The 25,872-nt window shown below is 33.3% G+C and overlaps 1 protein-coding gene and 1 long non-coding RNA gene across 2 annotated transcripts; one reads left to right on the forward strand and one right to left on the reverse strand.

Moving 5' to 3' along the window:
* Positions 1–862: 862 nt before the first annotated feature.
* Positions 863–25,768, forward strand: cd247 (CD247 molecule). Its single transcript, XM_007254846.4, has 8 exons — positions 863–1,130; positions 15,787–15,887; positions 16,115–16,153; positions 17,756–17,827; positions 19,025–19,054; positions 19,299–19,352; positions 20,690–20,716; positions 20,888–25,768. Exons 1-8 carry the CDS (start codon positions 1,073–1,075, stop codon positions 20,954–20,956), a joined length of 450 nt encoding a protein of 149 aa, XP_007254908.2. The 5' UTR covers positions 863–1,072; the 3' UTR covers positions 20,957–25,768.
* Positions 14,646–20,945, reverse strand: LOC125785845 (uncharacterized). The gene is made up of 3 exons (XR_007428189.1): positions 20,848–20,945; positions 19,253–19,301; positions 14,646–14,958 (listed from the first exon to the last, which is right to left on the reverse strand). It is a non-coding gene; the product is annotated as an uncharacterized LOC125785845 (long non-coding RNA).
* Positions 25,769–25,872: the final 104 nt, after the last annotated feature.

Here is a 25,872-nt window from a genome sequence, read left to right on the forward strand (position 1 = left end):
TAATCCAGATGGTTTGGGGTGAGCTGGACCCCAGAGTGAAGGCAAAGGGGCAAACAAGGGCTAAACACCCCTGGGAACTCTTCTCTTGGAAAACCATTTCAGGTGAACACCTCTTGAAGCTCATTGAGAGAATGATGCCAAGAGTGTTTAAAGCAGTAATCAGAGCAAAGGGTGGCTTTTTTAAAGAAACTAGAATAAAATGTTTTTTTTTTTGTTGTTTTTTTTTAAAGTTATTTCACCTTTAACAAAACTCCACATGTGTTCATTCATAGTTTTGATGCCTTGAAAATGAAAAAAAAAAATGCATTAAAAAAGAGAAGGTGTGTCCAAACTTTTGGCCTGTACTGTACCTCTCTGAAATTATTTTTGCAACTTGGGATGTCTGCTATTTATCCATAAGTTCCTGGACAAAACTGTACTAGCCAGACGTATTGGCATTCCATCATTTAGCCAAACATTTTTCGACCCAAACGTTTAGCAGAAAGTTTATGGACACAGCTCTATCATCCAAACCTGTTAGCTGAAATCACACTTACAGTTTTATTGGTTTTGTAGGAACTACGTTTTCACATCCCTATGCTTTTTGGGGAGTGCTGTCAAGTGTTAACTTTTTTTTTTAATTCTACAAAAGGCAAAGAACAAAGGTGTGAAAGTTCTGCAAGGGGACCCCTGGTTTGTTCTTTTTACAGTGTCATGACTCTTGCGCTACCCCAACCCAACAATGGCACCTTCTGTAACAGGCAATTACAGAAAGTAGGCCGCAAAACTTCTTAAGCAGCAGCAGCAGCCATGTCATAGAGGTAGGTGGGCCGACTGCATCACCAGGTGGAGCTGAGAGGAGCCACTTCCTGTCACCAGAGAAAGCTCAGAGCTTCAAAGAAGAAGCAGTAGCGTCACCGAACCCTGCAGCACAGCTGCGGATAGAGGCCCTTCAGCACTGTTCTGTTATTCTCAAACACCTAAACGTCCAATCTTGGACCAAACTTTGTAGGACTGTTTGTTGAACCTTAATCTATAGTGACCAGCAGACTGAGGCGAGAGAGATACGTTTGAGTTCCTTTGGTAAGAAAGGATGGCGCTCCAGAAGACTGGCGTATTGGTGTTCGTGATCTTAATGGTGTCGCCTGCAGGTAAGTCTCAATCATTTTATTTTATTTAATTTTATTCTTGTAATTTCCTCCTCACATTCTGGAAGTTTATTGTTGTGTTCATTTGGTTTCTAGCTTTAGAACAAAATGTATTACAGGATAATGAACATTTTACTAAAGAGCGAATTAGGTTTAGGTGGGTCTAGAGCTCTGAAATGCATGCTCTTGCATCCGCTCTCAGACCTTCATCTCATAACTTGGGGCAGCCATTTTTGTTGAGATTAGGCCAATTCCTGTTTAGCATTTTTGTGAGAACATCTAGTCAGATTTTTAATGGCAGCAACTGGATAAACTGGATTTTTTGAATATTTGTAGAACATTGTATGATTTTAGATGATGCAAGTCAATAAAATTGTGTTTCAATAGTTTGAAAAATGTAGGCCCTTTCACAAATTCATGTAAGGGCATTAAATTTTTTATGTGGTTTAGGGATTCTTTTTTAAACACTGGTAAATATTGCATAGAGTTCTTTAGTCATAATTTGCAGTCACAGATAAATTTGTATGTTTTAAAATGCATCTGTGCACTTGATGATCCCAGTTAAATTTGTATAATTGTAAACACTATTAACTTTTAGTATACATATTATATACAGTTTGCTATGAAGGCTCAATATTTGAAGATTTTATTTTAGGCCTTAATTAGAATTAAGATAAACATTGACATACATGTGTTTTCAAACTTTCCTTCTCAAACATATAAAATGTTTACTTCATACGTTACAATTTCTTCGCTATTCATCTTTTGTTTTCTTTTGTATCCTTATTAATTTACAACATAACTTTTTATCTTCTGTAAATTTTCCATTTTAAAGATACATGTTTTTCTTTTCTTTAGTTATTTAATTTTATCTTAATTGTTTAGTTATTTTGCAAATCATTTAAGTGTAAGGTTATAAAACATACCAGACTTGTTAAGCGCTCAGTTTCACACGTTAAAAAATAATTATTTAAAAAATAACAAGTACCGGTACTCCTTTTAAGACTCAGCTGTCTGCGAAGTTATTAACTGATAGGTAATTAACTGAAGATTATCTACCAGATGATAACTTTGCAGACAGCTTTGAAAAAACAAACAAAAAGGTACGAGATTAAATAGATTACAAATTAAAAACATGATATCCTTTTTTTTTATATTACACAGCTTTAAACGTTGGTGAACCACAGAATAGAGGGTCCAGTCATGTTATATAAACATAGAATTGGTTAGGTATAATCAATATAATAGTGAATATTGATGCTATACATAAGAATTGTGAACTACAGCAAGTCAAGACTGATAAGAGCTAAGTGAACAAAATATAAAAATCTAGAATTTGAAAAACTAAATTAGCTGAAATTTAGTTAGTGGCACTACTTTCATCGGAACAGTGTTTTACAAATGTACATTACTTTTCTAACGTTTTATCTTAGAGCGATGTTCATGATCCTGAATAGGCCCCCTCTTTATAGTACTGTAAGTTTTCACATTGTTTCATTGTTGTTTATTTTTTGCCTTTCTGTGATAATTTACCCAACAGCACAAATACACTTCAAGAAAATTCTGATCCCATATTGCTACTATGTAACTCATCGTTTTACCTGTATACTCACCTTAATTAATTAGTTTTTACCCATTCGTATCTACCTGTACTATCCTATAGTATTTTCTTTATGCTTTTAAAGAGGGAATTGTGAATTTTTGAGTAAAGAAAGGAAGAATTAAAAAAATAATTTACCAAAAAAAAACAAAAAAACCCACATATTGCTGTGCTTTTGAAAGGGATACTGTTCAGATTCCGATTGATTTAGTAAATCAAGAAGTGAAAGAGTCTGAGTCTTCTGACAGTCATTTATTCTCTTTACTCATAACCGCGTCATTGCTGGGACTCCGTGTTGTTGTTCTGTCCAGAGATCTGGCAACCACAGCAGAAAAATGTAATGAGAGAAGGCCTTTAGTTTTCAGTGCTGAACTAGAGCCAATAGAGTTTCTTATTTATCTGAGTTCAGACTTTCGATTTCTCGGTAAAGGTTGAGGTTAAGATTAGGGTAAAAACATCTGTTCTGGGATCAGTCTTGAGAAAGTATGCTAAAGAAATGTAAAAATCCTGTCATTACTCACAGAGGAACTGGGTGTAGGAGGGCATTTTCCATCTGCCACCATGAATAAAGCTGCTGCCTTTGAGCTGATACCACTACTCATCTTAAAAGAGCGGCATGTATTGCACATATGGTAAACACGTTTACGAGTTTCAGAAAGGTGCGCCCCTCTCATGCTTATGCATGTGATTTAGAGAAAACATGAATAGATAAGATATTGTTCCACTTAGGGTTAATTTTTTTTGTTCCAGCAGTTAATTTGTTTTTGCTGTTTTTTTTTTTGTTTTTTTTTGCATGAATGATGGAAATAACAGCTAAACAAGGTGTTGACATTACGGAAACTGCACATCAGTTATGATGTATAATGTAGAATTACGTACCCACAGTAACATGTTCTTGATATTAGAATAATACTGTAGAACCTACAGTTCAGTTTCCGACAGTCAACATTAACTTAATTGTGTCAGTTTTCCAATCTGATATTGATTATCATAATTATAATTTTGCACCCTGAATGTAAAAATACTGAAACAACTTTCAATACAAACAAATTCTTACTAAAAATATGCTGACTCTGTTTTATGTACAGCAAGAATCATGGGAAGGAGCAGTACATAAACCAGAATGTGTGCAATAATATTAAAAAATGCAATAATTATGTGCAGTTCCTCTCTTGCTGAAATAATTTGTCTTTTTCAATTGTCTCTTTTTTATTTATCATTTAGTTTTCATACGTCTTGGCATGTTCTCCTCCACCAGTCTTACACACTGCTTTTTGAATAACTTTATGCCACTTCTGGTGCAAAAATTCAAGCAGTTCAGCTTGGTTTTCAATTTGGTAAAATCAAAGAAACTCATTATTTTTAGGTGGGCTCTTATTTTTTCCAGAGCTTGCTCTATCTATCTATCTATCTGAAAAACAGAATTAGGAAACAACAGGAAAAATGTGTTGGTTTAAATCTTTTTGGCACTAATTTCTGAAACAAAGGACAAAGGTACAAAAAGATGTTCATAAATAAACCAATAAGTAAAACTAATTAAATTTAGAAAAATTAGGAGCAGCTATGCTAACTAGTTTTTTATTTTATTTTATTTTTTTTTACAAAAATTAGCTAGCTAACTCAATACGTACTTGCTAACATGAAAAACGACAAATTCTCTGTCAAAAAACAAGTGTGATACAAAAAACATACTAGCTAGTTACATACTATCTAGCTAACAAGACATACAGCATAATGTTATCTAGCTGTAGTTAGCTCCCCATGCGAATGCTGAACACGTAACATAGCTAGTTAGTTAGCTAGTGCTAGCAAACTAACATTTTTAGTCACGGCCAAATGTTTTGCCACAGTAATGTAAAAGTAATTTAATTCAAGTAACTTGTAAATGTACTTAATAATTTAGCCAGACTAAACACTCAGAAAACAAACATTCTATCGCTATTTAGCTTTTTTTTTTTACCTCAGAGGCAACAGAAACGAACTGTCTGTGATCTCCTGCTTAACATCAACATCGCCTTGCTATCTGAGATATCTCCTTAAAATAACCACTTTACAGGAAAAAGGAAAAATCTTCTTAACTTTAAATAGAAGACTTTTTTTAAATACAATCTGTCTATCTATATGAAAAACAGAATTGGGAAACAACAGAAAAAATGTGCCGGTTTGATTTTTTTGGCAGAAATTTCTGACACTAAGGACAAAGGTACAAAAAGATATTCATAAATAAACTAAAAAATAAAACTAATTAAAATTAGATTTTAACATGCATGTTAAAGAACTCGAAACTGTCTAAAACAAGTGTGATACAAAAAAATAGCTAGCTAATTACATACTATCTAACTAACATGACATACAACATAATGTTATCTAGCTGTAGTTGGCTCCCCATGCGAATGCTGAAGACTTAACATAGCTAGCTAGTTCTAGGGAACTAACATTTTCAGTCATGGCCAAACGTTTTGCCACAGTAATGTAAAGGTAATTTAATTAAAGTCATTTATATTTAGTCAGACTCAATGTATTTCTGATAAACACTTCAGAAAACAAACATTCTATCACTACGCTATGAAACATTACTTATTTTTACCTCAGAGGCAGCAAAAACTGTCTGTGATCTCCTGCTCAACATCATCGCCTCCTTGCTCTCTGGGATATCTTCAACATAGCCACTTAACAAGAAAAATTATGTGCTTAACTTTAAATCTAAGACTTTATTTCAAATGTTTTATTGCATTCAGTGTCTAGTACAGACCAGTCACAGGGTTCAAATGACAGAGAAGAGAAAAATAAAAATGGACAAAAATAAAGATAAATTTTTTTCTTAGTAGATGAAATACAGCTACAATATGAAATCTAACAAGCAGTAAACGAGGACAAATTTACAGATGCACTTAAACATGGTTGCAGGTGTTCTTGTAAACATATGGCAGCACACCAATGTGTGAAGAGAGACACTCAGGAAAGAGGAATGTGGTTGAAGGTTGGTGTGTTAGTTTGGCCTAAAAATAATTACAGGATCTAATAAAAACTTTCCATGACCTGTCATTGACCTAATCTGTGTCATCTCATGTAACAGAAATATTTCTAGCTAGGCTACTGTTTGGAAGCCATTATCAAATAATGCCAGGGATAAAAAAAGTGGATTTCCCCTTTTCCATTAGGGCATTTTAATCTTTATTGGTTGCTTTTAGCTGTCTAGTGTATGTATGTATGTATGTATGTATATATATATATATATATATATATATATATATATATATATATATATATATATATAGTTATTGTTTACTCCTAGAAGCTCATTTATAATAATTATAAATAAATTGATCATGTTAATTCAAATGACAGGAACATAATAAATGAGTGAAATGTAAACTTATTGAGTCATTGACCACTATGGAAAGCCAACTAATTACAGCAAAACAAAGCGTAAACCTATGTGTTCTTTAATTTCCATCAATGATTGTAAAGTGCTGAAGTTTAGGAAAGTTGCATTTTATGTGTAGGCGTCGCAATGTCAGTTTACAGTCAGTGACATCATCAGAATTTTTTTTTTCAGTTTTCTATAAAAAACCTCCCCCAGAGTGTGTCGAAACCCTGCAGAAAGATAAACAATATCTTAAAATCTGATTATTGAAGGAACCTAAACCTCAGTTGATGCTGAAGGATATCTGCCCTTAAGTGTCATCATAATTTTAGCCGATTAGTTGAAATTGAGTTGAACTGATACACACACACACAATATATATATATATATATATATATATATATATATATATATATATATATATATATATATATATATATATATATATATATATATATACAGCAGTCAGTAAAGTTTGGTAATAAAATAATTAATTCTTAAGTATTATGTATACTTGATTACAATGTGTTACAATTTTCTGCACTGTTGCTGTGTTCAACTTTACTAATAGCTGATTTTTGCACGACTGTCTTTATTCGTGTTCTTTCACTAGTTGTATGTGATGATTTATTTTTAATACAGTCTTCTAAATTTTTTAGTAATATGATTGTTAAGGCTTATAATTTACATCACATTTTTCTGCAGTTTTTTGGATAATCTGCTGTAATGACTAAATTCTGCATAGTTATCTTTATCTTGTACTTTTACTAGTTATATGGGACTCTTTGTACATGATTACATGTACGTGTTTATTTCTCACAAATACTAAATATATATAAAACAATGGTTTTATTAATACATTTTAAGAAGCAGTCTTCCAAGTTAGGTAATAATATAACTTTTAATAAGACTTTAATTAATTATATTAGTTTACATTTTCTACAGTGTGTTTCTGTTCTGTTGGGTGATCCATATTAATGTCTGAATCTAAAACGTGTACTTTGACTGAGTGACTAGTTGCATGTGAACATTAGCAAAGAAAGTGTATACATTTCCTGAGGCTGATTTACATGACCTTGCTGAAGTAGGCGTACCAAACTGAATATCTGAGTTTTCTTCATACTTTAATTTTGCTTCTCCTGTGGAGACTATTCTATGTCTCTACAAGACCGGCACTGGAATGTACTGGAACAATGTTTATTTGTATGATTTGAACAGGAATATATATTTTTAATTAAACTTCTGTCTAAAGTTTTTTTTAGTCATGTCTAAAATTGTAGAATTAGGTTCACATAGACATTAATTACATTTAACTAAACTAAAAGTGATTTTTAAAGTAAAAAATAATTCTTGCATCTGAAGATTTTTTTAGGCAGGCAAACAGGCAAAGTGCTTAAATGTTTCTTTGAGTTGTAATACTTTGCACATGATTAGGTCGGCTAAAATACCTTTTTCCATCCGATATTTTGCCACCCAAAAAATGTGATAAATGATATTATTGTAATTTTAAGAGAGCATTTTACTCCACTTACATTTTGACAGTGTACCAACATAATAATGCAGTTACTCCCATTTAAAGAGCAATACAGTTTTACAATTTGTACAGTTACAATTTTAACTGAAACAAGTTTCAGACATTGCAATGGAAATATATAAAGATGTTTAAATCATACATAAAACGTGACATAAGGCTTGTTCACGTTAATACGCTCTACTCTATACATTGTTGAAGGTGTGTCCATATATTGTAAGATAAGTTGATAAGGTAATTATCGTGAAAGGCGTATATGGAAAAATGATCTTTTATTGAATAATCTTTCAGGAACCCTTTCTAAAAAAGACAGTAAATCAGCCTCGAAGCTTCAGACATCAAACATGTCGTAGCGGATTAACTTTGTTTGAAGTGAGGAGTGTGTGTGTGTGTGTAAGTGTGTTTGTGTGTGTGCATAACATTTTTCTGAGTAAACTGTTTCTTTAAAAATGTTCCATTATATAAGATGTATATAAGAGCATTGCACATATATTAATAGCTATTAATAGACACCTTTATACACAATGAATAGGCTAGTTTTCAGTTACCATTTTTATTGAGTAATGAAACTCAGGGTGGGACGAGAGCGAGTGGTACAAGACGTGATATGAAAGGAAAGGTCTTGTCTGTAGTTATTAGTTTGAAACGTTCTTTTTATTAATAACTTAATAACTAATATATGTATATATATATAGAGATTTGTTTTACTTATAAAAATCTTTTATCTATTTTGTCGTGCTTCTGAGAAAAGGCTCTTTCAACAAATTGTCTTTTTAAAAACAACATTTTGCAAAGTTACGTTGTCACTCCAGCCCCCATTTAAATATACAACCTATGACACAGTTTATTTAGCTTTATTTTCAGCAATCCTAGTTTGAATCTGAAACCTTGAGCTTTGACATGAAAAACAGTAACCTATAGGATAGCATCCAGTTTAATGTATATTGCAGAATCAACTTTGTGCCACTCCTGGTTTCCAGAGCTGTATATTATATCTTAGCAAATTGTAGAAGTTCTATAATTATACTTAGTCCAATACTGACGCAGAGGTGTTTAAAAACACCAGCAGCACTGCTGTGTCTGATCCACTCGTACCTGCACAGCATACACTAACACACCACCCACCATGTCGGTTAGTATTACTGCAGTGCTGCGAAAAAGCCACCACCCAAACAACAGTTTTACTGTGGTGATCTCTCTGTGGGGAGTTCTAGAGGACTTTTGTACTTTATTTAGTTCTTTTGGAGATGGGTACTTCTACTGTATACCCTTAATGTCATTAGTGTCACTGCTCTGAAGCCTGATGTATTGAGATTTTAATGAATTAAGGGTCCACTGTTTATGATGCCATCAGGATAAAGCAATCAACAGGGATCATACGATCATTAAAAGCCTTTCAAAAGCAATTTCCAGGCCTGGATACGTTTTGGAAAAAGACAAAAAAACCCAAGTTTTGAAAAAGTCATGGAAATTTGAAAAATTAGTTTCCGTTTATTGACTGTTTTGGTTTAAAAAATATATATATTTTTGGGGTAAATCTGTCACATCTCTTCACATCAGCTCGCTGTCTATGTGGGTCCTATTCAGACTGGAGTTTCAGCTTCAACTACAACTGTAAATTCACTTAGTGAGAGAAAATGCTGATTGAATGCTGCCTGGCTTCATTCAGACACATATAAGGCAGATTCGTGCAAAATATGCAGAAATGTTATTGAGCTAGTAAAATATGTGACGTTTCAAAGTGTTTTTAATTCATTTTAGGTAAGATATAAACCTACTGTAACCAGTTTTTATATGTTTTATACTTTTTTTTGTTTCTTGCCATGTCTGTACTGATGTTTTAAAGGTAGTATGGTCATTAAAATTGGCTGCGAAGTCATGGAAAATTCATAAAAAATGTATTGGTTGAAAAGTGCATGAACCCTGAATCAGTATTAATATGCACTAAATGTACATTGTTTTTAATGCTGACCACTTATAGACCACCTATTCTATCAGTTGTTGCGATCTTTGTGCTGCCACACTGTTGGTTCAGCCACCAACTGTGCACAAACTTCCTCTGCACTGGTTGCCTCTGGGGCATCATCTTCTGGTTGCTCATGAGAGGGGCGAGTTAACCGCACCAGTACACCTCTGTGGTTGGCTGAAAGGGAAGTTCAGACTTGACCACAGCCTACGCAAAGTAGAGCAATGGGAAGCACAGTCAAAGGCAGTCAGTCAGTCAAAGCTACAGCCAGAGTTTAGGCTACGTTTAATCTTCTGATGTTTTTAGATTTAGGCATCAGAAGGTTATGAAATGGTATGAGTGGAGTTTTTTTTAGCTTATCAGTTCAGTGGAACATAGCCAGGCTTATCATAAAGAGAATCAGCTTTTCACAGAAAGCATATTAACATGGAAACCACAGATATGCCACTGGCCCCTGTGTGTCGCTACATGTTTCTGCTGATACTGTTACTTTTTTTAAATACTTTCCTTGACCCTAATTTTAGAAATAAACAGTTTGCTTGTAACGTTTTTCCTAAATTTAATATTATTAATTAATCAGAGATGGAAACTGAAGGTTGACCTTCTTAATGTTGAATTTGGTCTCATTAGTATAGTATTTTATATAGTCCCTGGCAAATATTGACCAGAAAAAAAGGTTTAGAAATATTCATCTAAGCTGTATTAATATTAGTTTAATTAGTTTTTGTTATCTTGTAAACACTACAGTAAATAATACAAAAAAAAGTGCAAAATTGTTGCACTTATGAACTGATAAAATAACAAAAAATACATTAGTGCACATCAATAAGTCTGTGCATTAGAGTTTTGGGCACCTTCCCCAAAGGTATATTCCCCATAGGCAAGTCAGTTCACTCAGTGGCCATCTTTGCAATGCAGCCAAGCAGTTTTTATAGTCATGCAAGACCAGCCTCCTATAAATACTCCTGTAAAATCTAATACAAACCTTATGAATAACTTAAAAATGCTGAAAAACACAAGTTTTTGCTTTGTTATGGCTGCTGCGTTTGTGCTGATACATTTTATTAAAAGCTTATTGCCCAGATAAAAAACATTTTTTACTTTCTCAGGTGTCTTAGATATCATAAAAACCTGGTGCTTATTTTTGTTATTTAACCATTTAAATCCTGTAATTCTTGGCCTTTACATTAGGTCCAGTTCTCATGATGGCTGGACCAGTAGAAACATTCAAGTTATTTTACTATTTGTCTAAATGCAAGGCTTTTGTGAAAATGTTATATAGTGCAAATTAAAACGGCAGTCCTTACTGTGCACCCCTGTTTTATTCAACTAATGCTATTATGCTATTAATTCCTACTGCCAAAATAAATAACTTTTTACAACAGGTGTCTTGGATGGGTTGTGCTTAGTGTCATAAATATCTTTGCTGTTGCACAAACAACTTGTTTTTCAAATTTATATCTGGTGGTTGCTTTTTACATTGGGTCAAAATTTCACGATGAATGGAAAAAAAGAAACACTGTACTATTTTTTAGATGCAAGGCCTTGTGTGATATTTAAAATAGTCTGCAATACAAACAAACAAACGTAATAATTATAATAAGAAAAGCTATATTTTGTAGATCTCAAACATATATTCTGTATCATTTAGATACATATAAATAACAAAGTGTTTTTAGATGCTCTCTCTGTAATGGGGTGCAGTGAATAAGTTTAAAAAAATAATGATTTTTGAGCAAGAGTTCTTTGTTGAAACATTTGCTCTGATTCATGAAAACTGTTTCTTTTCTTTTTAACTTCATCACTTCTTCACAAAAGGTTAAGGACGTAAATTGTGATACCAGTAGCTTTCAGCCTATGCTTTTAATAAGGTTTTTTTTTTAAAAGGTGGTTTACCCTGTGGTTCACTTTCCAACTTACTTTTGCAGCTCAGACTGAAATTTTCTCATGCCTTATAAACTAAATATAAACTAATCCAGATGTTGATGTATGCTGTAAAAGTGTTGGAGTCAGTGGTGTCAGTTCAGTGGTGGTTTATCTTGTAATTAACCTTGTCATTATACAGGCCTGAGATAGTACTAAGAATTGCTTCCGCTGTGGTAAAAATGCAAAGATTTACTTTTAAAGATCTAAATTGTGACATAGACCCTCTGTTGAAGCGTTTTAATGCAAAAATGTGTAAAATCTCAAAATTTGGACAAACTTTTCTCACAGTTTTGTACTAAATGGCCGAAGGCAACCCTCAATGTTTATTTTTTCAACATATATATATTGACTTTTAATTTAATAGAATTAACACCATAAATTACTATGCCTAGTAAAATAAAAAAACTAAATTAACCTGTGTAAAAAGCATCATAACAGAGAACAACATGAAAGCACATAGCACGTTTCATGTAAAACCGACTATTTGTTAGTTTTTGTGCATGTAAGCAAAATTGTATTTTTAGAAAAATATTTTTCTAAAGTGTCTAAAATCTAAACTGCATTTATTATGAAAGTATGAGCACACAAAATGTCTGCATCAGTAACTACTCAGAGTTTAGGTGAAAAATTGCTTCAAAAGCTAATATAAATACTCTAAATAACTCTTAAAAATACTCTTAATTTTACTTCTCCAATTCAAAAATGTAATCTTAAAAATGTGCACTAGCTTGAATGTTTCATTTACTGCGATTACATTACTTTTTCATTTATTTGTAACATTTTATACCATAGAAAATAATACTTTTTGTAGAACATTTTTATGTATGACAAACTATATGTATGTAAAATTCACAGCTTAGACTTCCACTTTGGAAAAACAGACTGTGTCAGCAAAAGAAGCATGTATTCACATTTACAGTTCACTATTTATTAAAAGTTTAAAGGATAGAATACCAAGCTCTTGTAAAATCTGAGAATTTAGCCACTAAAAAGACACTAAATAACTTGTGTCTAAACAATCAGTTCAACTTTTTGTTATTGTATATGCATATTTATCTAAATTAATGTAAGAATATCCTAAATGTATCAATAACTAATAACTAAAAATGTATCTAAAATGTACAGCTTGCTTTACTACTGTGTGCAAAAACTGACCGTGTTTATTGTCAAAAAACAAGCATATTTGTATAATGATTGCATCAACAGCTATTTATACTTATAAATTACACATGACGTTTATCTGAAGATGAAAAGGTAGCTCCCCTATCAAAGACCTTTATTAAAAGCATAGAATACTAAGCTCTAATAGAATCTGAGAGTTTACGTGACAAGTTGCTTTAATAGCTGCTATAAATACTCTAGAAAATTATTTTTTTCCCTCAAATTTTGCACAAGCTTTCTCAATGTTTTTGTACTAAATAGGCTGCGATAACCCCGGGTGTTTTATTCACTGTGATAAAATGACTTTTTCCATTATTTTTAACATTTTAAACATTAAAAGCATAGAATACTAAGCTCTAGTAAAATCTGAGATTTCAAGTGGCTAATTTAATCAATTATTATTTTTGTAAATTTTATATGGAACCTCTCTAATGTAAAAAAGAGTGATATCTCTTGCTTTGCACAAACTTTCTCAAAGTTTTGTACTAAATAGGCTTCTGCGACCCATGGTGTTTTTTTTATCATTGTGATAAAATTACTTTTTTTGTTTTTACTGCTTCAACCATAGCTTCATACCATACCAAATATATATATATTTTCTATATTTAACTATATTATATGTACACAACTTTAACATGAGGCACATCATAAAAGCAACAAGCAAATCAAAAGCTGTATATTTATATTATTATTATTGTGAAATTGCGTATGTAAGAAAAATTTTAATATTATAACATACAGCTCTGGAAAAAAATAAGAGAGCACTTAAAAATGATGAGTTTCTTTGATTTTACCAAATTGAAAACCTCTGGAATATAATCAAGAAGAAGATGGATGATCACAAGCCATCAAGCTGAACTGGAGTTGCATAAAGTTATCCAAAAGCAGTGTGTAAGACTGGTGGAGGAGAACATGCCAAGATGCATGAAAACTGTGATTGAAAACCACCAGGGTTATTCCACCAAATATTTATTTATGAACTCTTAAAACTTTATGAATATGAACTTGTTTTATTTGCATTATTTGAGGTCTGAAAGCTCTGGATATGTTTTCTTATTTCAGCCATTTCTCATTTTGTGTAAATAAATTTTAAAGGAATTTTGTGCGTAGTTTATATAATAAAACAACAATGTTCATTTTACTCAAACATATACCTATAAATAGCTAAATCAGATAAACTGATTCAGAAACTATAGTGGTCTCTTAATTTATTCCAAAGCTGTATTTATTTAAAATGTACAGCTTACATGCAGCTTCTGTGGAAAAATACAAATTGTGTTTATTGTCAGAAAAAGAAGGGCTTGTAAAATGACTGCATCAGCAGCTACTGTATATTAATAACTGCACAAGATGTTTATCTGGAGATGAGAAGGTAGTCACACCTATCAAAGACCCTTTATATGCATATGTGCCACAGTTATCATTTCACAAATCAGTCTGAGTGTGTGTGTAGGTGTATAATATAAATATGGCCCACATGAATCTTCTTCCTCTCTCTCTCTCTCTCTCTCTCTCTCTCTCTCTCTCTCTCTCTCTCAAAACACACACACACACACACACACACTTGTGCAGTCAGTTACACCACCTTACCTACCAGGCTCGTCATGAGCTGCAGCTGAGGAAACCACTGAACTAGAAACTGTGCGAGTCTCGCCAACCACAGAAGGCTTAGTGGATCACACACACACACACACACACACACACACGGTTGACTGTTCTGCACCTTGTCTGAGTGCGACAGTGTCTGTGTGTGTTTCGCTGTATAAGTGTGTTATGGATTTATGTCAGCATGGTTCACAGTGCTGATGAGAACGGCATTCATTGCATTCGTTTTTTTTTGGGGGGGTTGTTTTTTGTTTCCTATATTTCAAATATGTCATTATTAATGTAGTATATTTTAATTGATTTACATTGTATGTTTAACCCCATCAGACCTTGCAACTATTACAATGGACATCACATTAAAAAAATATATATATTGCACATAACACTAATTAAAACACATAGCTAATCTGAATAGACCATGAACCAGCCAATAAAAATAGGTTTATATGACAATTAACTAGTAGCTAAGCCCCACCCACTACACTAAAGAAAACAACATTCAATTTGATATTAGGGCATGGCAGCACTAGAGCCAATGAGGCAAAGTAAGGGCTCATTTTTACAAATTTCTGTGAGCTGATCTATCGGAACCGTTCAAAAAGCAGCAGTTCAAAAAGAGGCGGTGGCTGATTTCTGAGACAGTGTCGGAGGAGGCATGTGCTAGTCTTCACTCCCCTGGTCATGTAAATTGGGGAAAAAAGGGGGAAATAAATTAGAAATAAAAATTATATATATAAAAAATAATAATATTTTTGTTAATTGCACTTTTTACACAAAGTTTACAATATGGCAGGGGTGTGCCATATTGTATCGTACCTAATAATATCATTATTTATTATGTTTTTTTTATTAATAAACAAAATCCATATTATGATAATAGCAAATTTCAGCTTGAAAGCAGTCTGTTTTGTATTTATCTTCTTATTTCCTGTAAAGCTTTAATAGCAGGCTTTGTATAACCAACTATGAATGTTTACAGTTTATATGCATACACAAAATATAATGCACTTATTATGGTAGTTTTTTTTGTTACATTATGATTATCTTACACAAAATTAGAGTCTTGGTAAATCACTGTTTACAGATTTTTCATTTGTTTCTACTGAATGTTTGAAACATTAACTTTGCCATTTATTTTGTTGCAATAGTAAATTCCTTAAATTAATACAATATTTTTCAGTGTTTTCTGAAGAATCACCAAGAATATCATTATCACAAAAAAAACCCTGACATATATCTGATATTATTGTATTGACATATTACAGACCCCTAGCTATATAAGAACAGAAAAGAAACAAGATAAACATATGTATGTAATGTACATAATATATGTATAGTTAAATACAAACAAAACATATAAATCCACACGAAAAAAACAAAAATTGAAATTTATAATCACGAATTAGAAATTAGAAATAGAAAAACTCAAGAATAATTCAAGTACTTTTGCTAGGTTTTACATTCTTTCTCTTCTCCCTATTTCTCCTTTTCTATCTCTCGCAGAGGCACAAGACGTCCTGTACGACCCAAGATTCTGCTACTTTTTGGATCTGTTCCTGTTGATCTACGGCATTATAATTACAGGAATGTTTCTGCGTGAGAGAGTAAGATTCACTCCTGTACTGAACTAGTTGAACATCTTTTTATTTTTTACTAGTTTCTTTGGTGAAAGTAGCATTAATATACTGTTTAGGATATCAAACTATTAGTTTAATCTGTATATAAAAACCATCATTAATGTTACTCCCTGTTTACTGGTTAAACACTGAATTATCTCTGAAGTGATAAAGTGTGTGATGATTGTATGAATGTATGTCACTTTATTTTGTAGTGCTTCAAAAGCAAACAACAGAAGGACATTGTTTATGAAGTAAGTTTCAGTTTTCTGCTGGTTTGCATCCTTAGCAGACATCGATACAGTTCAGTTAAAAATCAACACAAAACTGTACAACAAACATATGGGCGGTATGGGAGCTTGGTGGTTAGCAGGTTCCCACTCACCAGTGGGGTCTCCGTTTAAAGTCCCTACCTGTGTAAAGTTTCCATGTTTCACAGAGAAAACCCACACAGTCCAAAACATTGAGATCAGCTTAATATGTTACTCTAAAACTGCCTTAAGCCTTATCTGGATGGGATTAGAATTCATTGAAAAACAGTTGATAATTCAGCCTGTAATTTTCTTAGAGGATGTCTGAGAAAAACACATACATGGTCGTCCTGGACGGGAATAAAATCACAGAGGACCCCCATAAAAGTGAAAATTACCCCAGGAACCGCTGAGAAAGTAATCCCATCCATATAGGACTTTAGAGTGAATGTGTTTATGCCTGTATGTCCAGATATTTATTGCCACTCTGTCCTGAGTCTGTGCGATTTGCTGTAGCTCCTTGCAGAGTAGGCAGGTTTCCTGCAGGTCCTTAAAAAGTCTTAAAATGTCTTAAATTAAAAAACGGGTAATTAAGGTCTTAAATTGTCTTAAATTTACTGTAAATTTACTGTAGGTATGAAATTTGCAGACAGTGAGTTTAATGCCGGAGGGTAAACATGCTAACTTTAGTGGTAAGTTAGCTAACGTTACAAGAAAGTGAACTAAGGTTAATGGAGAGCCAGCTACCATTAGCGGTGAGCTAGCTAACATAGTAACATTAGTGGTGAGTGAGCTATCATAATAACATTAGCGAAGAGTTAGCCACGTTACCAGGGAGAGAACTAAGCTTAGCCGAGAGCTAGCTAAAATAATAACATTAGCGGAGAGTTAGCTACGTTACCAGGGAGAGAACTAAGGTTAGCGGAGAGCTAGCTAACATAATAACGTTAGCGGAGAGCTAGCTAACATAATAACGTTAGCGGAGAGCTAGCTAACATAATAACATTACCATCGAGTTAGCTACGTTACCAGGGAGAGAACCAAGGTTAGCGGAGAGCTAGCTAACATAATAACGTTAGCGGAGAGCTAGCTAACATAATAACATTAGCGACGAGTTAGCTACGTTACCAGGGAGAGAACTAAGGTTAGCCCTCCGCTAACCTTAGTTCTCTCCCTGGTAACGTAGTAGTAGTAAAAAAAATGTAGTCATATATTTTCTTTGGTAGTAAATAATTTTTTGTATTAGAAATCTAAATTTTACACAGCAAACTTGCCATTAACGTTACAAGTTTGCTGTGTAAAATTTAGATTTAGATTTAGAAAAAATTATTTACTACCAAAGAAAATATATGACTACATTTTTTTTACTTAAATTATATTTATTGGGGTCTAACAAACTTAAAAAATGGTGCAAGAACCCTGGTAGGGTGTGTAGAGTATTTATTGTAAGATTGATATGGTTCTAGGAAGGTATTACATAATAAACATAATGATAGATAGAATTACATTTTTAGTGCTTGCAGTTATACATGACTGAAACTGTGAGCAGTGTATAAAAGTGATTTTATTTAAGATATTTAATTACTTTATTTTTTTTAAATCAAGGATCTAAGAGGTGGACGCGCCACTTATGATCAACTGAAGCAGAGAGATGTTGAGGGTGGACAAGGCCGTCGGGTAAGTAATGACTGATAATTGTTTTTTTTTTTATATTTAAGTGCTGTAAGCTTGCCAATCCTGACTGACTGACTGACTGACTGACTGACTGAGAACACTGTATAAAAACTGCTCCTTATTAAACCAACCCAAAAAAAGGAACTTGAATACATTATAAATTATGGTTGCATGACTTCTTTTAATATTGATAATTTTGCATACTTTTTGCACACTGCATAATTTGCACACTGTCTTGTTATTTATTATTCTTTGTCTGTATTGTGTTGTATTGTCTGTCTGCACTTTTGTACTGTTGCACTTATTGTTCTGTCTACACTGTGTTTATGTGCACCATGGTCCCTGGAGGAACGTTGTTTCGTTTCACTGTGTACTCTGTATATAGCTGAAATGGCAATAAAAACCACTTTGACTTTGACTTTGACTTTGGAAGAACTACCTTTATCCCTCTATGGCATGAATTATATTTTAGGGAGTGAAAAAAATACACTACTGTTTGTAAGATTTTTTTCTATTTTTTAGACCATTTTTTATTTTGATAAAAATATGTATTGTGTTGTTAGATATTTTAAGCTGATTATTTGAATGCCCACTGCTTTATCATGATGACCCCAACAAAAGTGATTTATACAGCTCTGGAAAAAAAATAAATATCACTTCAGTTTCTATAACTTATGTCTGTAGTTTAGTTTGGTAAAAAACTCATTTTTTTTTTCCAGAGCTGTATAATGTTGCACAAAGGCAACAAATGAAGAAAAAAAGTTTTAGTAAGCCCACAACAAGAATGTAGAAATATACTGTAGAAAGAATAAATTTAGATATACTTCTTAACATATTCTTGCACATATACAAAATAAATCCATACAAATAAGGTTTGGTATGGAATGGTGTAATATAACCAAAAGATTGTTAAATATCCTTTATTTAAAATCAGACATTGGGTAGTTTTGAATTAATATTATATATTATTATTTAGTATAATTGTCTTTTTTATGAATGTGAATTTTAATACAAATAATACATATAAAACCATAATGTTGACTCAACCTAAAGTCAATGTATGTGAATAAATCAGTTACGATATCAGAGATCAATGCAGTAAATGAACATTGATTTAACATACTTTTTTATCTGGCTGATGTTTAACTCAAAATAATTAGACCCTCAATGTTAACTCAATGTTTGTATAACTCTGTACAGAACCGCAGGGACCCAGAAGACACATATACGGTAAGAGACCCTTTCATTATAACAGCATGTTACTGTAACCCGCTTCAGCCAGAGTGTGAAAGAGATGAGCAGTGTCAGTAATGACAACGCCACTGCTGCCTAGTTCAGATTCAACTGAGAACATGTTATTTTTTCTAACAGTTAATAAGACACATTGAGAAGCTGACTGCTGGGGGATGAATAATGAATTATCATCACCTGTGAGAACATAAGCAGTGTAGTAATGATCTGTTTTCCTGTACAGCGCCTGCAAAAGAAGACAGACGACACGTACAAAGAGATCACTGTGAAGAAAGATGTGAGTGTCTGCTTATTTTTTTTATCTAGTATTATGCGGTTTCTATTTATTATTCAGCGATCCTCTTTAATTGAGGATTTGTATGCAGGGTGTATATTGTTGCTGAAAAAATAAATAGAACTACATTTTAAATTAAGAGAAACTTTGAGTATACATTTAAGTTTTCTAAAGTAATTATTTTTTAAGGACTTTTTACTTGCACTCCTTACATTTTCACTGAATTATCTGAACTTTCTACTCCTTACATTTTAAACATAGCCTCATTTCACCTATTTTATTTTAGCCTGTTTTCATTCTTGCTTCTTATTGTTTTTTTTTTAAACCTATCCAGATAAATCTCTCCATCCAGATACAGTGAATTTAATTGTGGTTGGAAAAGAAGTATAAACTTATACCATTCCGACACCCTATTGGTTTATACTCGATTCATCACACCTGCACATCACATCACGCCCACACAGCTTTAACTTTAATATCTGCATTAGGGGTGAGCCATATCGTACGCAATAATATAGTCAACATTTTTGAATAATGTGAACAATATTATACCCTGAAATATTGAGCCATATAACCCACCCCTAATTATCACATCAGGGTTCTACTTTTTTGCTGTTTTTAGCAAAAGAAAAAATCACTTTGTTCTCATTTCCTATTATATATCTACTAGAGACAGATTATATCTGTACAGTATTATTTATTTTATTTTAATCCTGGATATATGGAGATTTTTGGAGTGCATTATTAGTATCATGACACTCTGGATCATTGACTCATGGACTATTACAAATCTGATAAAATTCTTGTAATTTTAATATCTCATTTATTTTTCATGTGGGGGGGGGGGGGGGGGGGAGCGCACTATAGGATCCAGTGGTGCTGCCTAAGCTAAAACCCTTCTACTGTAAACATGAAAACACTGCCAGATTATCATTTTCTTAAAAGGTACAAAAAAAACCCTGCAAAAATTTTTATTGAAACATATTCTGACAGCGACATTATAAAAAATTAAGCTGCCTAAATAGTTCTTTGCTTAGTTATTTTTAGATAGTTAAACCCTCACTACCGTAAAAATGAGAAATATTCTTCACATTTCACAATAAATTTACTAAAAAATATTTAAGATGCATCTTAGAACCTGTGCTTCTTTTATAGCATATCTAACTTTTAAGAGTGTGTCAAGATCAAACTTCAACTTCAAAAGCTTCAGCACGCTGGGGTAATTTGTTGAAATGAGGCTGAGAAAGTGGAACAGGTGGGAGGGGTTTCTGTCCAAAAAACAAAAAAATTACTGCGTGGTTTTGGCTGATGTTTGTTTGTTCATTTTCATCTTTTCACAGCGTGGCCGAAATGACCAAGTGTATCAGGTGAGTAAATTAAAGAGTTATCTTATTATTAAAACATTCATTGTTACTTATACAGTATTTTAATATATTTATAACTTAATATGTGATTAAAAATAGTTTATCACTAATAAAAGGCAAAATATTGTACTCACCATCATTTCTTTATCTGTGTGTTAATCTTCTTCATCTCAGGGCCTGAGTGCTGCAACCAAGGACACCTACGATTCACTCCACATGCAGCCTTTGCCCCCACGTCGCTAACACGCGAACACGGCTGTTAAGTAACGTACTAAGAGTTAGAATAGTGCAGTCCAGCTCAACAACCTGCATTACATATGATATCATACTTACTCTCTTAGAAAATGCCATTCAACTGTCTTACTAAGCTTGCTGACATTGAGTGATCACGGGAGACCAGTTGATATAGACAGAGAATTGTTATATTCTGTAAATACAATATAAGTAAGCCTCTAATGTGTAAAAACTGTAACCTTTGAACCATTTTAACCCTCCTGTTATTATAAAATTTACTAAGACCCTTTATCCACATGAGCAATTAGACTTAAGTAATCTAAACCTCCAGAAAAGAGTGTTAATAAAGTAAATAAATTATATTAGCTTCATTTATGCATAACTATCAGTGTATCAGTATTGTGTTGTTAGGTTAGGCTTAGACTTACCCAGATAGCAATCAGTCATTTTGAAAGATTTAGTCAAATGAGATCCTGATTTATGTTGTATCTGGTGTGATACGACATTAAACAAAAATTCCAAGAGTCCCAGTTCAAAAATAGCTTTGCCAGTTATTCAAAGAATCTTCCGTTCTAAAGTGGTTTTGGAATGCAATAGATAATGAAAAAATAAAGAAAAAGAAAGCAAATGTTAAGGGAAAAATTTCACATAAAACAGTGAGGCTTCAGAGTTCTGTAACCATCATCTGTAGAAACTTCCAGAGTGACTTCCAGAGTTCGAGCCCAACTATATCATCCATTTTAACTGGGAAGTCAAAATTTCCTAGTTCCGAGTATCATATTTTAACTCGTAGGGGTTCGTACAGGTTGGAATTCCTACTTTTACTATCGTAAGACCCTCATTGTAAAGTGTTAACCTTTAATTTGCTGGACCAAGGCTTAAAACTGTAAATTCTGCTTTTGAAACATTATAATCTGATATATAAAACAAGGTAAAGGTGTAGTTAGCTAATTAATTAATGTTAGGTAGCTAAACTTTTCAGTTACGTCCAAGCTTTTTTACCAAAGTACTGTAAAGGTAATTTAGCCGACCCTTTAAAATATTTACATGCAGTTAGATATACATGACCAGTATATTATCAGTAATTTCTTAGACAATGAAAATTTTTAGCACTAATTATGAAATCATTTTCTCCATCCCTTAGGAGAGGCAGCAGACTGTAACGATCTGTCTGTAGAAACTTCCTACAGGTTGGAATTCCTATTCAGAAAGCTGGGATCCAAGTTCAGAATCCAAGATGGCGGCCTGAACATCAACAGTAGTAAACAGGAGTAGTATTATATCGTTATTTATCACTTCTCTCTATCAACGTCTCATTAAATCAGTCACAGTAGCGTTATGTCCGCATTTAGATACTAGAACTGATATAACAATTTAACCTTAATAAAAAAAAGATTCTGATTAAAATTAAATTAGGGTCATGACAAGACAGGGTCAAAAAATAACGTTTTGATAAAACATTGAATTGAGTCTTGAACTGAACTTGAACTTACCCAAAAGATAACAGGAGGGTTAAAATACTTTAAAACTGCAACTTAACTAAATGTACACAAAAAATGGAGTAGAGTAGTTTGGTATATAACTCAAACTATATTCATGAATAATCAAGGACACATATTTATATATTTCTTGTGAAGGGCATTTTTATTTTCCTGAGTCTGTGCAGTTCACACAGTATTTAGTGAGGAAACATGTAGAGTTTCATGTGGTTGACGGTTTGCCGTACAACATATATCTAGCCTAACAAACTATTTCAAGAACACCGAATGAGGAGGACAAGAATAAAAAGTTTCCATTCAGCTTTAGATATTTCTGTTTGCACAAACAAAGTCAAGTCTTTTTGGTGTCAGCAGTGTTTTTTATTTTCTTTTTTTCCAGATCTATTTTTATGATACTGAACCTATACTGAGAATTTATTTGTATTTGCTGTAATTGTACTGCTTTATTTTGCAATATCTTGCTATAGAAATATCTTGCATAGAAACTCTTGTTCTTTCAAGGAGCTTTGTGTGTACATTTATTTTTAGGTATATAATGGTTTTGACATGCACTCATCATTAAAAGAAAAAAGAAGGATATGTTACAGTGCTATTTGGAGCCAAGATAAAGGTAACCAGGAATAACATATTTAAAAAATGTAAACTGAAAGGGACTATATTTATTGAGCTCACATACAGAAGTAGCGTAGGGTAAAGTGTGGAACATGTAATGCAATATGCCAGATGTCCTGGAATGGAGTTCCTAATAATGTCCTGCAATGATCCATCTTGTGCAGTTTGAATATTCCTGTAGATATTTTATCTCACATTTTCAATGGTTGATCGGTCTGGCGATGTGGCTGGCCATGGCATAGCATCTGTTACTTTAAAGGAGAACTCTGGTGCAAAATAAACTTTGGGTGTATTAAAATGTGATAAAAAGTACTTAACTTTGTTGAAAAGCCCAACTCTGCTCTCCCGCAGCTTTCTGAGATCCAATATTTTGTGCTCTTTGCCCAAACAGAATTTTAGATGATACGGGGCATGTCTTGTGCCTGCAGATAAATCGCTTTTTCGCCGTTATCCAGAATCAAAGTAGCTCCACACTTCAGGTAGAATTTGGAGAGCCCTGACATTTAAAACAAGGCATTAACAACGATAAAAGTGCACAAGAAGTTTATTAAAAACACTGTTTACATCCTATAGTGTAGGTAAATCTCTGGGCGACGCCATCTTGAATTTAAGTTACAATAAGTCTGCATTTGAGCACGAATAGTAAAACATTTTAACAAAGTTTATGTAATTTGTTGTTGGTTTTTTGTATTCTAATATCGACAGTAACCAGATGTTTTTTTTTAGCAACAGCTGGAATTCATGCATTTCCAAACAATTATTTTTGCAATCTGCTCAATTATCCTACCTATTCGTTCTTGCTCGACGGTTGACTTATTGTGTCTTAGATTTAAGATGGCGGCGCCCGGAGATTTACCTATGCTACGGGATGTAAACAGTGGCTTTGAATAAACTTCTTGTGCAGTTTTAAAGTTCTAAATGCCTTGGTTTCAATGTCAGGGCTCTTCAGAATCCACAATGAAGTGTGGAGCTACTTTGAGTCTGGATAACGGTGTAAAAAGTGATTTATTTGCAGGCGCAAGACATGCCCCATATCACTCATTCTAAAGCCTGTTTGGGCAAAGTAGACAAGACACTGGATCTTAGGAAGCTGCTGGAGAGCAGAGGTGGGCTATTCAACAAAGGTTCTTCTTACCACGTTTTAATACACCCAAAGCCATTTCACACTGGAGTTCTCCTTTAAGGTAAGTTCCTGCCTTGGCAGCAGTATGTGGACAAGCATTGTACTGTTAGAATAGTATGGAGCCCCTAAAGTGACATCATATATTTAAAAAATAATGTGTGGGAACAAGATAGTTAAAGTTTGGGAACAAGATCATTAAGGCATGGCCACGACTTATTAAGGCGTGGAAATTAGTTAATTAAATCTAGCTTGCTTTCTGTAAATTAATGCCCATGAAGAAACTAAACATTACATCGAAGCTTTACATCGATAATCTTTTGTAAAACAAAAAAAAATGGAGAGTGAATTGGTTTCTTTTTATTTTCATCTTGGAATGAATTATGGTGATATTTTAGAGTCTCTTGCAATGAGACTTGGCATAAATAATAAAAGACACTTAATTCTCATACTAAAAGCTGATTGGCTCAGACGCAGACAGTATGCAGTATCTGTTTACCTTCGTTAGGCAGTCATATTGTGCACAACCCCTGGGAGCTGCTTGCTTTGTTAGCTGCGAAACAAAAGGACCTTGTGCCCACGCCTTAATGGCTACAATTTAATTAACTTCTTTCCCACACCTTAATAAGTCATGGCCACGCCTTAATTATCTCGATCCCACGCATTAGGATCTCGTTCCAATACCTTATTGATGGTGTCTCCCTGATGCCTGCAAGTAATCTACAATATCATTTTATATAGGGCCACTTACGCATAGAAAGTGAGTAGTCAATAAAGTGAGTATGACATACAGATAATCCTGTTTGGCTTCTTCTTTTGCTCAGTAGACCAATCAGTGTGATAGGATGCAACCTGCAGTCATAAAATGTCCTCTCTATTAAATATTCCTCAGTCAGCTGTCAGTGATATTATAACAAAGTGGAAGCGACTGGCAACGACAGCAACTCGCTCTGTTAACATAAAATAAGAGCGCGGTCAGCGGATGCTGAGGTGCATAGTGCACAGTGGTCACCAACTTCCTGCAGAATTAATCACTGCAAACCTCAAAACTGCATGTAGCTCTTAGATTAGCGCAATAACAGTGTAAAGAGTAGAGAGAGCTTCATGAAATGGGTTTCCATGGCCAAGCAGCCATGGTCCATCCAAGTGATTGTGATTCCATACCTTCAGTGAGGAGTCCTGTTCTTATCTATGGTGCGCTACACCGTTAGGAACATTTACAACTCCATGCAGAGACTGCTGGCCTTACACGTGCATTACCTCCTGCTTTTATATGTGTGGCTCAATAAATATTGCTTTTTTGCTCCTGAAAACCTTTTAACATCCTTTAAAAAAGCAATCCAAACCTAATTTTGGATGATGAGTTTTTATGCTAATGTATGACTTTTAGATAATCCATCCAAACAAATAACTGTAACCATATTTTTGGATTATAAAGCACACCGGATTATAAGGCACACTATCAATAAACTTTTATTTTTTGGTCTAAAATACGAAATATAACAATAGCATATTTAGAAAAGGACAGCGTATTACATCATTACTGAAATTCAAATTGTTAAAGCAGCCTAATTTATGTATATTGTTGCTTTGTGAAACAAATTCCAGCTACCATAAAAAAATTATTGTATATTGATGAAAACATATACTTGACTCTTAAATGTTTAAATGTTTAAATAAATAAATAAAACAAC

This window comes from Astyanax mexicanus, chromosome 21, assembly GCF_023375975.1.
Source record: "Astyanax mexicanus isolate ESR-SI-001 chromosome 21, AstMex3_surface, whole genome shotgun sequence".
NCBI lineage: Eukaryota > Metazoa > Chordata > Actinopteri > Characiformes > Acestrorhamphidae > Astyanax > Astyanax mexicanus.

Excerpts from the sequence above, each read along its gene's own strand:
- cd247 (XM_007254846.4), top strand. The coding sequence starts at position 1,073 with ATGGCGCTCCAGAAGACTGGCGTATTGGTGTTCGTGATCTTAATGGTG. Across the intron at positions 1,131-15,786 it reads CTTAATGGTGTCGCCTGCAG|AGGCACAAGACGTCCTGTAC; the intron begins GTAAGTCTCAAT and ends TATCTCTCGCAG. Across the intron at positions 16,154-17,755 it reads AGAAGGACATTGTTTATGAA|GATCTAAGAGGTGGACGCGC; the intron begins GTAAGTTTCAGT and ends TTTTAAATCAAG.